The 14,785-nt window shown below is 45.4% G+C and overlaps 6 protein-coding genes across 6 annotated transcripts; 3 read left to right on the top strand and 3 right to left on the bottom strand.

Moving 5' to 3' along the window:
* Window positions 1-1,982: 1,982 nt before the first annotated feature.
* VTP01DRAFT_5054 (uncharacterized protein) lies at window positions 1,983-6,822 on the bottom strand (the record flags this gene model as incomplete). The annotated part of the gene is made up of 14 exons (XM_069383804.1): window positions 1,983-2,202; window positions 2,260-2,779; window positions 2,840-2,912; window positions 2,974-3,089; window positions 3,170-3,232; window positions 3,312-3,988; window positions 4,044-4,404; window positions 4,469-4,888; window positions 4,950-5,071; window positions 5,144-5,489; window positions 5,550-5,670; window positions 5,729-6,031; window positions 6,092-6,402; window positions 6,486-6,822. The coding sequence occupies 14 exons, from the start codon at window positions 6,820-6,822 to the stop codon at window positions 1,983-1,985; spliced, it is 3,990 nt and encodes a 1,329-aa protein (XP_069235654.1).
* A 1,759-nt stretch (window positions 6,823-8,581) lies between these two features.
* VTP01DRAFT_5053 (uncharacterized protein) lies at window positions 8,582-9,701 on the top strand (the record flags this gene model as incomplete). The annotated part of the gene is made up of 4 exons (XM_069383803.1): window positions 8,582-8,721; window positions 8,805-9,466; window positions 9,523-9,573; window positions 9,631-9,701. 4 exons carry the CDS (start codon window positions 8,582-8,584, stop codon window positions 9,699-9,701), a joined length of 924 nt encoding a protein of 307 aa, XP_069235653.1.
* A 750-nt stretch (window positions 9,702-10,451) lies between these two features.
* VTP01DRAFT_5052 (uncharacterized protein) lies at window positions 10,452-10,856 on the bottom strand (the record flags this gene model as incomplete). Its single annotated transcript, XM_069383802.1, has 3 exons — window positions 10,452-10,502; window positions 10,570-10,677; window positions 10,740-10,856. The coding sequence occupies 3 exons, from the start codon at window positions 10,854-10,856 to the stop codon at window positions 10,452-10,454; spliced, it is 276 nt and encodes a 91-aa protein (XP_069235652.1).
* Window positions 10,857-10,980: 124 nt separating this feature from the next.
* VTP01DRAFT_5051 (uncharacterized protein) lies at window positions 10,981-12,417 on the top strand (the record flags this gene model as incomplete). Its single annotated transcript, XM_069383801.1, has 7 exons — window positions 10,981-11,058; window positions 11,114-11,185; window positions 11,247-11,354; window positions 11,411-11,540; window positions 11,617-11,736; window positions 11,804-12,223; window positions 12,284-12,417. The coding sequence occupies 7 exons, from the start codon at window positions 10,981-10,983 to the stop codon at window positions 12,415-12,417; spliced, it is 1,062 nt and encodes a 353-aa protein (XP_069235651.1).
* Window positions 12,418-12,463: 46 nt separating this feature from the next.
* On the bottom strand, window positions 12,464-13,712 carry VTP01DRAFT_5050 (uncharacterized protein; the record flags this gene model as incomplete). The annotated part of the gene is made up of 4 exons (XM_069383800.1): window positions 12,464-13,196; window positions 13,261-13,390; window positions 13,454-13,586; window positions 13,641-13,712. The coding sequence occupies 4 exons, from the start codon at window positions 13,710-13,712 to the stop codon at window positions 12,464-12,466; spliced, it is 1,068 nt and encodes a 355-aa protein (XP_069235650.1).
* A 142-nt stretch (window positions 13,713-13,854) lies between these two features.
* On the top strand, window positions 13,855-14,767 carry VTP01DRAFT_5049 (uncharacterized protein; the record flags this gene model as incomplete). The annotated part of the gene is made up of 5 exons (XM_069383798.1): window positions 13,855-13,921; window positions 13,979-14,063; window positions 14,118-14,176; window positions 14,244-14,512; window positions 14,603-14,767. The coding sequence occupies 5 exons, from the start codon at window positions 13,855-13,857 to the stop codon at window positions 14,765-14,767; spliced, it is 645 nt and encodes a 214-aa protein (XP_069235649.1).
* Window positions 14,768-14,785: the final 18 nt, after the last annotated feature.

Genomic DNA, 14,785 nt, shown 5'->3' with positions numbered 1-14,785 from the left:
TTCTGGTCATGAGTGTCTCCTTCTCCAAGAACCTATTGCGCTTCATGTTGACATGGAAGGCAGACTCATATAGGAAGACACAATTAGTCCTAAAGTCCATATCGGTTCCCTCCCATTTGCGAACCCAGTCAAGACGCTCTTGAATCTTGAAGGAGGAAAGCTGGCCTAAACATATTTACATGCTTTATATACTCTTGGAGGTGCTAAGCTTTGTACGACAATATCTCCGGAAGATGCCGACATCCACACTTGGGAGAATGCGAAATAGGTTTTCATTGTATGACGAATTTAATTTATGGGAAGAGTGTACATTGCTTTTCCAGACGAATTCCGCTCATTTTAGAGCTTTAGTTCTCGAACTCGAGTCTGTTGGTTCTGTGTAATGGAACCTGCCAGACCATGACAATACAGTGTTTTCACAAATTGAAGTCGGCCTCCCCCCCCCCCAAAAAAAAAAGAAAAAAAAAAATCAAGTCGTGGGTTTCTGAACCAAGAAGAGGAAGCGAGAGGGAGGGTATGCTGAACTCCGGGACACTATCTTAGCTTTTTGAAGGCGACAATGGATGAGATGGACAAGTATCCGCACATGAAGAGCTACTATCGCTTATTTCTTTTGAGCAACAGCAATGACGTCTGCAGCGCTGATCCAGCCTTTCTCGATAACAAGCTACTCTTGCGCCTGGAACATCTTGAATATCGATTTGTGCACATCGCTGTCATCCAAATATCTTGTTATTTTGTCAGCGCAGACTTGCAAAATCCCGTGACATTGAGTGGATTGTCGCCCGTTCTGTCGACTGTTCAAGCGTTCTGTTGGCTTTCCAGGCGTTCTGTCAGGCCTTACTCACTTCATTGAAGCGATTTCTGTGTGCACACGTGTGGGACTGCTGCAATGAACGCGCACGCCATTTACTCTATTTTCGTGATTCTTGGCAACCACACCCTCTCATTCGTCATGGAAAACATAGAAGTTGACTCAAAACCTGAAAAGGGCATTCTTTGCACACTGTGCCCGCGAATCTGTACCACGAGAGCCCAGCTGCGCAACACAAGTGGGATTGCCACACGATGACAGTAATGTCATGATGAAAGTAAGCTCGGTTGGTGACTGCACGAATATCTTTACAACACTGCAGAGCTTTGGCTCGCATATCAAAACGGACGCATGACGGTCGCTTTTTAGGCAGTTATTGTCTGTCCGAGAGTGGCTATTTTCTGTCTGTCCGAAGTAAATCTCATTTGAGGGATCTACTTCAAATGAAGAAAGAAATCTCTTATCCGTCAATGAACCATTTACCTGTCAGTTTGTTGCACAAGGCATCTCTTCCGTGTAATTCAAGAACTACATTGTACAGCTTTCTGCTCTAAAACAAGGTGCCTTCTTTACATGGTCGTCTTTTCTATAAATATATTTAGCGCACGTTAAGCAACGAGACGGCATAGATTCTGCATATTTAGGCTACCGATTATGCTTTACTGTTTTGCTCGGACATGCAAGATAGAAAAGTCATCGTATTGCACGAATATTATGATTACAATCTTCGATTCAGAGCCTGAATACATCTAAACCTTCAATAGTCTTCTTCGTGTTTGAATTTGCGAGGTAGGCTGTTCGCGGCATGTTTCAATTTTCAACCCGTGGATCCTTGAGGTCAACATAGTTATACCGCTGAGAGGCCTATGTCAGAAGAGCATTTTATTATCATCTTCAGAGCATATAAGAAAAAAGGAAAGGTGTATAAATCATGTACCAGGACGAAGATTATACTGATTGGAGGCAGTAACAATTTTGACGAGAAAATCGTCTAAAACACCTTAAAGTTCTCTATATAATTCCTACGACGCAGAAAATGCAATACATACAATGTATTGACTTGGTATATCATGTTCGCCGAAGGCTTGCTTCGAATTCATTTCTATATTCTTTTTGTAAACAAGATAGACGGAAGGAGATTTAAGCAGGGTAACGGATATCTGTTGCGCTATGTACTAAAATATTCGGCTATTATGTGGACCTCGCCGCTTCCCAGTGGATTTAATGGCAGCCACCTATCGATTTTTGGCTGATCAGGCTGTACAAGATCCCAGACGTTGTAGCGACATTCGCCGAGTAAAACCGCTCGACCTAATTTGTTGTAATCCAATATCTTTAGACTAAGCACAGTGGGTTGCTCAGTGATGCTCTGTGTAAAAGTCTCGTTCCTGGCAATTTTCATTAGCTTTTCGTTGCCACTACTAGCAGGTTCCAAGCTGATTTACCATGCAGGTGCTAATGTTTTCATTATTGTTTGTGTTTTCATAGCTTTTTTGCCCAGGCGTATGCGAACATATGGATCGCTGGTTCCACTCTTATCGACACCGTGAAGTCCACGGGCCTCCACCAGTGTCAGTTTAAGGTGACCGGACTGTCCCGTTGCGCTGCTGATCTCCCCTTCATTCAGACTGCCAACCAAGGACTCGGTATCACCAAGCAGCGAGCCACTGCCAACAGATGCAGTGCGGCTGTGAGTGGTGCTTTCGCTTAAACCAAAGCTGGAGATGGATGTTGCTGTTCGTATTCCACCGCCAGCTCCGGGACCTTTCAGCGTTGCGCTCGTCATCATCCTGGTGGTGCTTAGCATTGTCGTCTGAGTCTTGCGCTTTGTAAGCAACTGAGGCTGCCAGAGGAATCGTACGCGTACAGTGCCAGAAACTCCAGCAACACCATCCAACGGTATAGCTACCTCTTTGGCAGCGAAACTTTCAACCATATCACCACGCAGTGTGATACCTCCAGAGCCTTCAAGAGGATAATATTTGTTGAGAAATATGTAAGCTGCATTGAGTTTCCTTTACCTACCGATTGGCTCGTCTCCTTTGATCTGGTTCCAGTCAAATACTTCAATTCTGAAGCTCGATGTCACTCGAGATTGCTTGTTCCGGTATGAGAATCAGGGCAATCCATTGAATCCTTTCTTTATTCGTGATACTTACAATTGGGACAGTAAATTGTTCATTCTTCCAGACAGGATCCAATGTCTTTTTGATAGTCGCACTCTTGTGGACACGTTCACCATTCACGGAGAATACTACGTATGGATCACTCGTACCTATGTAGACACGGAATAAGTTTAGTACATATATTCTCAGCTAACTCGTTGGTTCGCATCACGGTCTGCTAAATCCCTACCTGATTTGTCGGCGGCCATGAGGTTGTTAGCACGGAGCAGCGTAACTGTCAAGGTACCCTGATCTAAAAAGAGACAAAATAAATTTAGCATTCCATTCAAAGATACTGCTCCCCATTGAAGCATATCGAACTAGCTACTTACTGCCAATACTTTCGTCGGGACTCAGTTCAAAGTCGCTCATAGGCACGAAATCAAAGCTTAGTCTAATCCGTCCTTCGGTGGTACCGAAAAGATCGAACCATTCACCGTGATGGTCCTCTATCTTGAAATCAGGCTGCATTCGCCTCTGGCGCTGGATATAACGAACGATACTTGATACCGAGTCGATCCAATAACCGACCTTTATGTCATCTTTTTCGTCTGCTGTAGCTGGCCGAAGTTCGATCGCAACACGCGAAACATCGGCTTCTTTGATGAATACATCCGATATTTCATTAAAGGTTAGCTCCCGACCTTTAGCACGCGCCGTCTTGTATTGAGGATAGAGTGAGTCTGCTAGGACTTGGCAGTATGCATGCGCGAATTTTGGTAATTGCACAGAATGTATTTTGATGCGTAATACACCGACTTGATAGGATGCTAAATCAATTAGATCGTCGGGCGTGTACTTGATATAAGCGCCATGAAGATCCTTGACGGGTACTTCTTGGCGATCGACAGCGTGATCGATTTGTGCACCATCATTTCCATCTTGATCCCTTTCCGGTGCTGGAGAAATGGCACGTGGTCGAGGCAGTGCCAGTGTTGGATAGAATTCAGCTGTAAATCGCAGTTCGCCTTTGCCAGCTTTTCTGTCTATCGACCTCAAGGGCATCCATCTGCACAAGATTTAGTCACTCCGAATATAAGCGCGATAATATGTATAGCACTTACTGGTCTATCTTTACACCCGATCGGTCGTACCATTTATCTGGATCTTCGCTCTGGCTACCAACAAAGAGTTTGACAAGTTCATGAGTTTTAAGGTCTACAAGGCCAAGATGTTTGTCTTTTGATTTTGCGTTCCAATCCATAACTTCCAGTGTAAGATCTTCTTTCGGTGAATGTACTGGAACGTACAAAGTTTCGCCCCATTCAGGGGAAAGATTATTATCGATAACTGATGTTCTTTCTCGAACTTGGTTTCCAGAAAGGACTCTGACGTATGGATCAGATTTTCCAGCCGTAACGGCTTCAACGTTGCGCAAGTCCCGAGCTTCCCAGAATGTAAGGCGCATAACGCCAATGGGCGGGGCTATTGTAAAAGGAATGTTGCTCAGTTAAAAGTCATCGTCCAAGTAAGCACTTTGGGTACTTACCTTTGTATCCATGGCCTGTTGTGCTATCTAGCAAACCTCGTATAATGACAGGCTTCCACTGAGCGCTAAGGCGTAATTTGCCAGTCTTGTCGTTGCCATCCTTATCCAAAGTCAAGGGCCACCAACCGTCGTTTTCTTCCTGCTTTTCTAGGATCTCTGATAGATGAGAAGTCCATACACCAAGCAATTCGTCCTTGTGCACCTTGTTCCAGTCTTTGACCTCGACTCGTACAAAGACTTCATTTTTGTCCAATACGACAACTTCGCCTGCCTTTTCGTATGCCGGGTTATGCGTATGCCATGCAATAGATGTCTTGATTCTTTCGTGGCCATTTACTATAACCCGCACGTAGGGGTTGATCTTCGCAGGTCCAGCAAGGTCTTGGCACTCGTGCACTGTTAAGCGTAACACAGCAGAGTCTAATACGTACAATAAAAATCAATAAAGCACGATATACGTGTGTTTGACTAGACATATTACTTGATTGTGCTGGGGGCTCGATCGTGCCATCAGGACGTTTGGTTGGCTTGGAAACAGGGAAGTATCGCAAATCCACTTTGAGGTCGCTCATCGACTTGCCCTTGTGATACAAGGCAAGATCTCTACATTGAAGGTTTAATTTCTTTCTTCATGCCTCCTTGAACAAAAAAAAAAACCAAAAAAATTCAACTTACAGGCCTTCCTGAATACTGTGAGATTCACCATCCAGGTCTTGCAAATCAAAAAATCCTGTGGCAATACGTTCTTCTTTGTTCTCATGGTCCTGGGTGTTTGCCTCGAAGCACAGCTGATTGTTCAGATTATTCAGCAACAGGAAGCAAGTCTCGTTCCATTCGGGTTCGAATGTATCCTTTTGCACTTTGGTCCTGCCCAGCTCGCCTCGTCCGTCGTCAACATAGAACTTGATAAAGGGGTTCAAAGATGTTTTCTTAGCTGTGGCAAAGGGACCGTTATCTCCGTTAGCTGTATCCATGGAAGATGCAGAGTATACGGTAACTGCCAAAATGCCATTGGCGTGCGCTGATAATATCGAGTTAGACGAGATCTCGAGCAATGGTTTGTATCTGATTGTTTGCTTACATATATCAAAGTCGCCGTCGAAGAATTGCTCTACATCAAACATGAATACATTAGGTGCATACATCATGGGACCAAGGATGGCATGCACTTGATCGCGGACGAAGTTTTGCAACCCTGGTATCTAAGCATAATCTTAGAATCCGGTTTAGGAGTCGATTTTTAGTGACAATTGTACTTGCATAGTTGATATCGAAACCCAAGACGTTGGTTCCCAACGGTGCTAGGTCATAATCGAATACTGGTTTATCCAAAAACGATGCCTCGAACAAACGGGCATACGGGAACTTGTTCATAAAATGTATCTTTACACGCATGTGTCCACGAAAAGCAATATTCTGAACAACTGCTGGAATTATAATGCCCTTGAGCTGATTTGTGGTGTGGATGTTGATAACAACCTTGGGATTGACACGTTTGTCGCGCTCTGCAGTGGTCAGATCATGCACGTCGCTAGGTATGAATGAGATGCGCCAATCCATGCACTACAAATGCTCATGTCAGGCGGTTGCTTTGTAGTGTCCGTTTTCCATCTATGATCATACCACAACTTTTGGATCCATGTCGGCATATGTTTTTACACTCTCGATGCGGAATGGTTTCGTTCCAAGCGTCAGAGTAGTCAGACGTACAGATTCTACAAACGGAGGCAGATATTGACCGACAACTGCATCCAAGTTTTCGAGGATCATTGTGCACAGAGCAGGTTCAAAAATAAGCCAAAACTTTTGCAAAAATGAGTTCATCCATTCGACGGGTTCTTCGTCTGCTTCGATGCGCATTTTCGCCAGCTCGCGCTGTATATCATTTCGTTTGTTGTGACGGAACTTTGCAGTGCTGGCTTGGTAGTAGGCACCTATGCTCCAGAGAAAGGGAAAAGTTTCTCTCTTTCAGTATATCCGTTTTTGTGCCATTTGCATTGGTTCTTGTACCACGTACCCAACGCAATGCATGCGAGCAGGACGACGCCGAGACCGAGTCCCAGTTTGCTTGCAAGAAAGGCAAAACTCGCTGTCAACAGGAGAGCAGCCGCATTGTGATACCATTCGCCGTAGATATAACTAGGCACACGAGCTAGCAGCAGTTCCTGGAATGACTGGCTGTCGTTTGTCGAGTCCGCAGCTCCCAGTGACTCAAGCAACTGTTGCTTTTCGTTTAAAGTGTGCCTGAACAAGGGGAAAGCTCCTACACTCGGAAGTCCTTCGGAATCGTCGCTGATCCTAACAGCTGCGCTGGCCTCTTTTCCTGATTGCGAACCCTCGTCATTCGGCGCCATGGTCGTTGACAGTGCAGGAAAAACGGGAGCCGAGAGCTCCGCGCATGAGACGATTTGCTTGTTGGCGGGACACACAGTGAAGATTTTGAGTTGCTCCGTTTGCCACACTCAACGTGACAGGATATGGATATATTCTCCTAAGCGAGCGAGCTGCTCCTTATCGTCCGTCAGTTGCCGCTGCTGCGTGCGACAACGATGGGTCGACAGGGAGATAGTTTGGGGGAACCTTATGGTGGGTTTAAACACGAGACTTTCATCATCGAACTGGGTACGTACCCAGGTCATCCTGAAAAGCAAACACTTGGATGCAGAATTCTCACATTCAAACACAGGACAGATGTTGCTTCATACATGTCCAAGAGAGGCCTTTGTACTACGACGTTTTCTGGTGCTTGATGCGTATGTACAAGATCCAAAACCAAGAATGGTCGATTGTTTCATCCAGAGGCAAGTCGCGTGCCAAATGATGTAGCTTTGTAGATTGCATCATATCGTGTCCCAGGTTCGAGCTGTCGCTCCTGCCCTCTGCTTCTACATGCCCACAAACCCAATGTATAGCAACGCAATTCTCAGCATTATAGTACTAAGAATATCTACCCAAGTCATATATTGAAAGTGCAAGCAAAAAAGGTACAAATTACAATGATTTAACTTGATCCAGGCATTGGAAAACAATGTGCAGTTATTTGCATTCTGCGCAGCATCAGGTCGTCATGTCTATGCACCCAAGTATGCAATGTGGGTCGGCTGAACAACTAGATTACTCAAAGTACACAGTAAGATAGGGATTTCCATCGGTCAGCCTCTTGACCATGCAGAAGCAAGCGTATGCATTTTTAGCCGATGCGTTACTCCACGGCCAATACGTGGTGAACACCTATGCAGTATCTCTATACTTTTTGCCACTGTGTCCACAGAATCACGGGAGAGTTCAAAGCTTCTTACCGTTGTCTCCTAAGCAGTACTAACTCCCTATGCTCCTGTCACATAGCGCCGCCTGCTGGCTGCGAGCACGAATTGGCGGGAGCAAGAAGGTTAGGGGCTTTCGAGAGAAAGCAAGAGAGGGGAGAGAAAGTCCTCGCTTGATCTGCGGATGTAGCTTATTGTCCGCTAGGATGGAGAAGAAATGGTATGTACATCCAGTCGTTCCGCGGCCCCTAGAGAGATAACACTGTTGTAAAGTTCCATTGCTGTCAAATGATGAAATGATGACATTGTGCGACAATCTTTCATGCCAGTTGGCGCATCTAGTACAAGTATTATGAAGTGGCGGGCCGCACCATCATTCATCCGCCGCCATCGTCCCTACTGCAGCTGTGAGAATTGTCAACTTGTCCAAATATTCGGTATACAAACATCTTGTTATCCCAAGGCGCAGCGCTCCCGCCCCCACCCCTGGCTGTGCTCTCAAATGATATATCCCTTTACGGACATCAAGACGATCGCGTTCCTGCAGGAACGCAAAGGTTATTGACAAGGTATGAGCCGTTAGGAGAGAGGAGAAATAAAGGACGAAACTCTTGGTCTGATCCCCTTTTGTACGTACTTGGGACCAAGTCTGGCTCTCCTTGCATGGTCATCTCGTTCTGGTTTTTTTCCCAGCACCTTCGCCACATGTCGGGTCACCATAGAGAGCGAAGGAATCGGCAATCGAGCCTTGTCCTACATGCCCCGTCTGGACGTGGCACTATATATTAAATAGAGAAGCTGGTCACTGGCACTTGTGCTACTCTTCTTCTTTATACAACACTTTTTCTCGATGCATCGTCTTATTTGCCGCACTTACCCGCTCTCCTTCATGTCGCCCATCTCTATCAAGGCCGGCAGGAAGGACCTTGGTAGCATCCGCCTTGTCGCCTCTGATCTTGATGGCACACTGATTGTCGGTCAGTTCAACGCGTAAGTATGGTCTTGCTATTTCTTTGTTTGTCCCCGGGCTGGGAACAACAGAATTGAACTAGTGCGTTCTAACTTTACGACAGTGGTCAGTTGACTCCACGTACGATCAAGGTTTTGCACGCACTCGAAAAGAAGGGCATTCGCATCGTCTTTGCTTCTGGACGCCCTGTACGTACAATGCTCAAGGCTGTTGAGCAAGCTCAGCTGAATAATCTGATGGTAATCTGTTGCAACGGCGCACAAGTCCTGGATAGTCACAGCAAGAAGATCATCAAGAAATTCTCCATTCCTCCCGAGCACGTGTCCGAAATCATTGGCAAAGTCAAGGATGCGTTCGGCGACGAGGCTTTTATTGGCATTGAGAGTGATGTTAATTTCAAGTGCGAAGCTGGCTACGCAGAGAAGCGGCGTGCATCCATGTACCACCCTCACATCATCGTTGAAGATCCACGTACTGGCTTCATGCTAACTGAAGAGGACACTGTTGAGAAGATCATTGTTGTACACAAGACTTGGCCTGCCGATAAGCTACATGCTTATCTCAAAGAGCATGTCTTCAACGATCCAAAGTGGGAAGATATCATCCACCCGACTTATTCTAGCCAACATTTTGTCGAAATCTCCGCAGCCAATGTGTCCAAGGCAACCGCTCTAAAATATCTCTGTGAACAGCTGGACATTTCCCAAAAACAGGTTATCGCCTTTGGTGATATGCCGAACGACATTGAGATGATTAAATTTGCAGGTAACGCATGAACTGCAAACTTGCATAGCCTTATCGATTCTGATCCATCTCGACAGGTATCGGCGTAGCCATGGGTAATGCTCACAAAGAAGTCAAAAAATTGGCAGGTATGTATCTAGCGAGACATTATTCCTTTTGCTGCAAGTTGCTTACAAAAATGTTAGACCTGGTGACTGCCAGAAATGTGGACAACGGTGTGGCGCTCGTCCTTGAAAGAATGCTGAAAAAATTATAGTCTTCCTCAGTAATCCCAAAATACGTACCTTCAACAATCTCTGTAGCACCTTTTTTTTTTCAAAAACTTTAGTGTCATCACCTGCGCTAATACTCACACCTTTGCAATAATTTCGATCCACTTCATCCTGGAAACCTGTCTTGTTAATCACAAATAAATTAATGGAAACAACCCTGTTTTGCTATAATGGATTCTGCAACACGAGATTCTTTCGTAGATCAATCGATTCGACAACTCGTTGATCCAATTCGGACTAGCGTTAGTATCTAGGGTACGCAGTGTAACCATGAACATTAGCTGTAACCATGGTAGGAACGCAAGTGTCTAATCATATCCATCTGTAAAAATAGACAAAAGCTCCAGTGGTACAAGATCCATGATTCGAGCTGAAGTGAATGGTGATCAATTTTACGCAATATCCCAATGTATGCCAGATCCTAGGAAAGCTGGCTTGTTCTAGCTACTAATCAGTCTCTTGATAATATTCTTCGCTGTTGCTGATCTGTGAGTTGGACTATCCTCGATGTTTCCATTGCAGCATGCGATAATTATCGTTTATGCATTTCACATCGTAGCTAGTACCCGCTTCAGCGTCCATAAATTCGAGCCTGCAGCGATCATCATCAAGAACTAGGTAATATAGCGCTGCTGCTCAGATGCTGAAGGATTTGCAACACACCATTGATTCCCAAAAATATCTCGCTGCAATATTGGAGCAAGGACATGAAGGGTAACTGTTATTTATTGTAATTAGATGGATACACCTTTTGACCGCAAGTCGATTTTGGCTTGGTCGATTTCCTGCATAAAGCTTGAGATTAGCCGATTCTATGCCGCCAAATGACACGGGCATAACAATTGCATTTACATTCATGAGTTCTGTGTACGCCTCCGGACAGTCACTGAATGTCATGACGTGCCATCCAAGATATCCTAAGCTATATGATCCGAAAGATACGAGTGCCCACCACGGTAACTGCGCCGCAAGCCTAGATGAGCAATATGTTCGCGATTGAAAATAGGATGAGCACACTGTACCACTGGGACAATCTTGTTCTGTATCACGTCAGGTAGAGGCAATAGTCCAAAAAATAGAATAAGGTATACTACAACGGCAATTGTGCCTGTCGTAAGTGCCTCTGTCGCTCTCGTCATGTTGCATACGTCAAATAGGTCGTGTTGGAATGCCACTCTGGCAGAAATTCGGCGGAGTCAGATGGAGGGTTTTTGGATGGTCGGCAGCCACAGAATTCCGACTTTTTTTTCTTGGACAAGCAGCATGCCCGGTGTCCAATTGCCAGAGAACGTAGAACTACTGCGAACTCGTGTCATCGTTGACCGGGACCGCGTATACAGTGTACGTTGAATTACGTTCGAATTCAGACGGCAAGGCTCAAACTTGTAGATCATAGGTGAATGGCAGCGATTATCCTCACCAGTACCCGGGAATCAGTAATGCTTGGGATTTGGAAGAATTCAAGCGAGTATGTACCAAACTTTATAAGTACCTTCGACCAAGCTATTAACCACAGCAATGTCCAATAGAACTTCAAAATCACCATCAACCACTTGACACCACACAGTATCGAATTCGATCTGATCGGTGTCGACGCTTCGATCGCCAACGCTTTTCGACGTATCCTTATCGCTGAGGTAGACCATACTATTTTGCGATGGCATAGTAGCATCCAGCTCACGCTAGAGTCCAGGTTCCCACTATGGCCATCGAGAAAGTGTACGTTATCAACAATACCTCCATTATCCACGACGAAGTGTTGGCACACCGCTTGGGTTTAATACCTATCCTCGCTGATCCTATGGCTTTCCAATACAGGAGTGGTATGTGCTCAACTACCAACGTCTTGTTCGTTGGTTATATATCACAAAGCCATTACTAATTGTTTGGTGCTTACAGAGGAGGACGGGCCTACTGATATGAACACTTTGGTGTTTAAGCTCAAAGTCAAGTGCGAAAGGAACCCGAACGCGGCCGCTGACGAGACCGATCCTAAAAAGAAGTATATTAACAGCCACGGTATGGATAATTTGGGAGTAATACAAAAATCTAGAAAGTGATTATTAACGGTAACGGTTCTTATCAGTGTATTCCAAGGACCTCATTTGGGAACCCAAGGGCATTCAAGCTGAAAAATTCAAAAACAACCCTATTCGACCAGTACACGACGATATTTTGATCGCCAAACTTCGACCAGGACAGGAGATTGATATGGAACTTCATTGTCACAAGGGCATTGGAAAGGACCATGCAAAGTGGTCACCAGTCGCTACTGCCTCCTATCGTCTTCTTCCAGAAATTACCATTTTACAACCTATCACTGGCGATGCTGCATACCGCTTCCAAAAATGCTTCCCTCCCGGAGTCGTCGATGTAGTGGAAGAGAATGGTCAGAAAGTTGCCAAAGTTGTCAACCCACGCAAAGATACCGTCAGCAGAGAAGTATTACGGCACGACGAATTCAAAGACAAAGTACGACTTACTCGTGTGCGCGATCACTTTATTTGTAAGCTGCATGAATCCGTTGAATTGGGTGAATGAACGCTGACGTTGCATAATATTCTAGTTAAAATTGAGAGCACAGGTGTTATTCCTCCACAGGATTTGTTTATACATGCTGTCAATGTTCTTAAAGAAAAAGTGAAGACTATGATTCCTTTATTGGAGCGAGCAACCAACCATCAAAACATTTCCCAATAAAAAGCATGCAGATTCATTTTTTATTCATTTGCACAGAAAAGAAAAGCTATTGTTTACTTTTGCGCAAGTTCCTTCTAGCTCGAACAGATTTCGCCATGGTTTCCAGTACTTCTTCAGTCGTTTCCCAGTCGATACAAGCATCGGTGATAGAGACACCATACTTGAGCGCAACAGCTCCATCAGCGGGAACGCTCTGGTTGCCTTCATAGATATGCGACTCCAACATCAAGCCTATGAGTGCGTCTTCACCTTGGCTGATCTGGTCAGCCAAATTCTTTGCGACCTTAGGCTGGTTCTTGTGATCCTTGTTTGAGTTGCCGTGCGAGCAGTCAACCATCAAAACAGAGGGAAGTTTTGCTTTTTCGAGCTTTTCCTTTGCTTCCTTGACATACTGAGGTTCATAGTTTGGACCTTTGTTTCCACCCCGCAAGATAACATGGCAGTCAGGGTTGCCGCGGGTGTGCGTGATGGCCGCAATACCAGACCGGGAAATACCGAGGAAATGATGAGGTACAGCAGCAGCGCGGATACCGTCAATGGCAATACCGAGGTTACCATCCGTGCCGTTCTTGAAGCCGACGGGGAAGGATGATCCAGAAGCGAGTTCTCGATGCAGCTGAGATTCTGTAGTGCGTGCACCGATCGCACCCCACGAGATCAAATCAGAAAGATATTGCGGCGAAATGGTATCAAGCAACTCAACCGCAACCGGTATGCCCATTGATGTCAGTTCACAGAGCAGTCCGCGTCCAATACGCAGACCTTTGTTGATATTGTAGCTATGTGTTTGAAAAAATATGAGGACATAATACGTGTGCATTGCTTTAGAGTACTTGATCTTACCTTTCATCGATATCTGGGTCATTGATGAGACCCTTCCAGCCAACAGTTGTTCGAGGCTTCTCAAAGTAGGAGCGCATGATGATGAGTAAGTCATCTTTGAAGCGCTCTTTTGCTTCTAGCAAAAGTGTTGCTATTTTTCGTGCTTAGCAATTTGCAGGTCTGCATCCATGCATGCATGCAAGAAAAGCCTCACCATATTCCTTTGCAGCAATAACATCGTGGATAGAGCACGGTCCAACAATTACGATCAGCCGATCATCCTCTTTTCGAAGGATACGGGTAGCTTCTTCTCGAGCTTTGAGAACTGTTCGTTTTGATTTTTCGGACTAAAATAATACCTGCTCAATATCCAAATCATAAAATCAATTGGCTGTACTCACAACAGGGAACTCTTCAGCAATGAAGGTTGGAGACAAGAGAGCACTGTAGCCGTCGATGCGAATATCAGACATACTTGTAATAATACAGGAAGAAGAAGATGTAAGGAAACGGCTCGGGTCGCAAACGCATCCTCTTTATATTTGATCGGGGCGCGGTTGTCAATATGCATGGATGTGACTTTTCTAACTTGTTGCCATCTTGTCCAGCCCCAATATGATCCCTACACCGGACCTCTCGCACTTGACTAGCCAGGACTTTGACAAGGTTTATGAGCCAGCTGGTATATTTTTAAACCATTGTCTCGCCCAACCGAGCGCTCACGTGGGTCTAATTATAGAGGATACCTTTCTACTTCTCGACGCATTGGAACAAGACGAATCCTGGCTACGATCTCTTCGGCCGACCATTTGTCTAGAGATCGGGTAAGATGCTTCTCGATTACACCACCTTGCCAGAGTGCTGACAGTATCCAAAAGCTCTGGATCAGGATGTGTCACGACAATGTTGGCCAAGATCGTGGGTCCCGCCGCAGCAGGTAAAGCGAAACTGCAGCGTTGAGGCTCGTGGAGGGGGGAATAGACAACATTGAACATAAAAAGCAGTATATTTTACGACAGACATCAACACACATGCGTGCGCAGTAACCAAAACAACGGGCTTGCATAATCAAGTCCCATCCATCGAACCCGTTACGACCTCCTTGGTTGATTCGCTCCTGCCTCGTTTGTCAAACAAAGTCGACGTGCTCTGTTTTAACCCGCCCTATGCTGTCACACCCTCCGAGGAAGTCGGCAGCTACGGTATCGAGGCGGCGTGGGCGGGAGGCATCGACGGTCGAGAGGTCATTGACACCTTTTTACCGTATGTCAAGGTGAGTCAGAGTTGCTGCTGCTGCTGCTGCAGAGAAACAAAAAGCCTCACGAGATGGGCTGCTCAGTAACACTGCATTTGCTATTTCAAGGAATTGCTATCGCCTGAGGGTGTGTTTTATTTGCTGCTTATTAACGAGAACCGGCCAGCCGAAGTTGCCGAAATCATGCGGAAGCAATATGGTCTACAAGCAAATATCGTCATGGAACGTCGTGCAGGGAGAGAAAAACAGTACATTTTGAAAATTCAACGGTAACAACTTTTTACTTCGACT

The sequence above is a fragment of the Rhizomucor pusillus genome (genome assembly GCF_041956525.1).
Source record: "Rhizomucor pusillus strain CBS 183.67 unplaced genomic scaffold VTP01scaffold_20, whole genome shotgun sequence".
NCBI classification, from domain to species: domain Eukaryota; kingdom Fungi; phylum Mucoromycota; class Mucoromycetes; order Mucorales; family Lichtheimiaceae; genus Rhizomucor; species Rhizomucor pusillus.
Note: the sequence above shows the minus strand (reverse complement) of the source record. Positions and strands in the feature narration are given on the sequence as shown.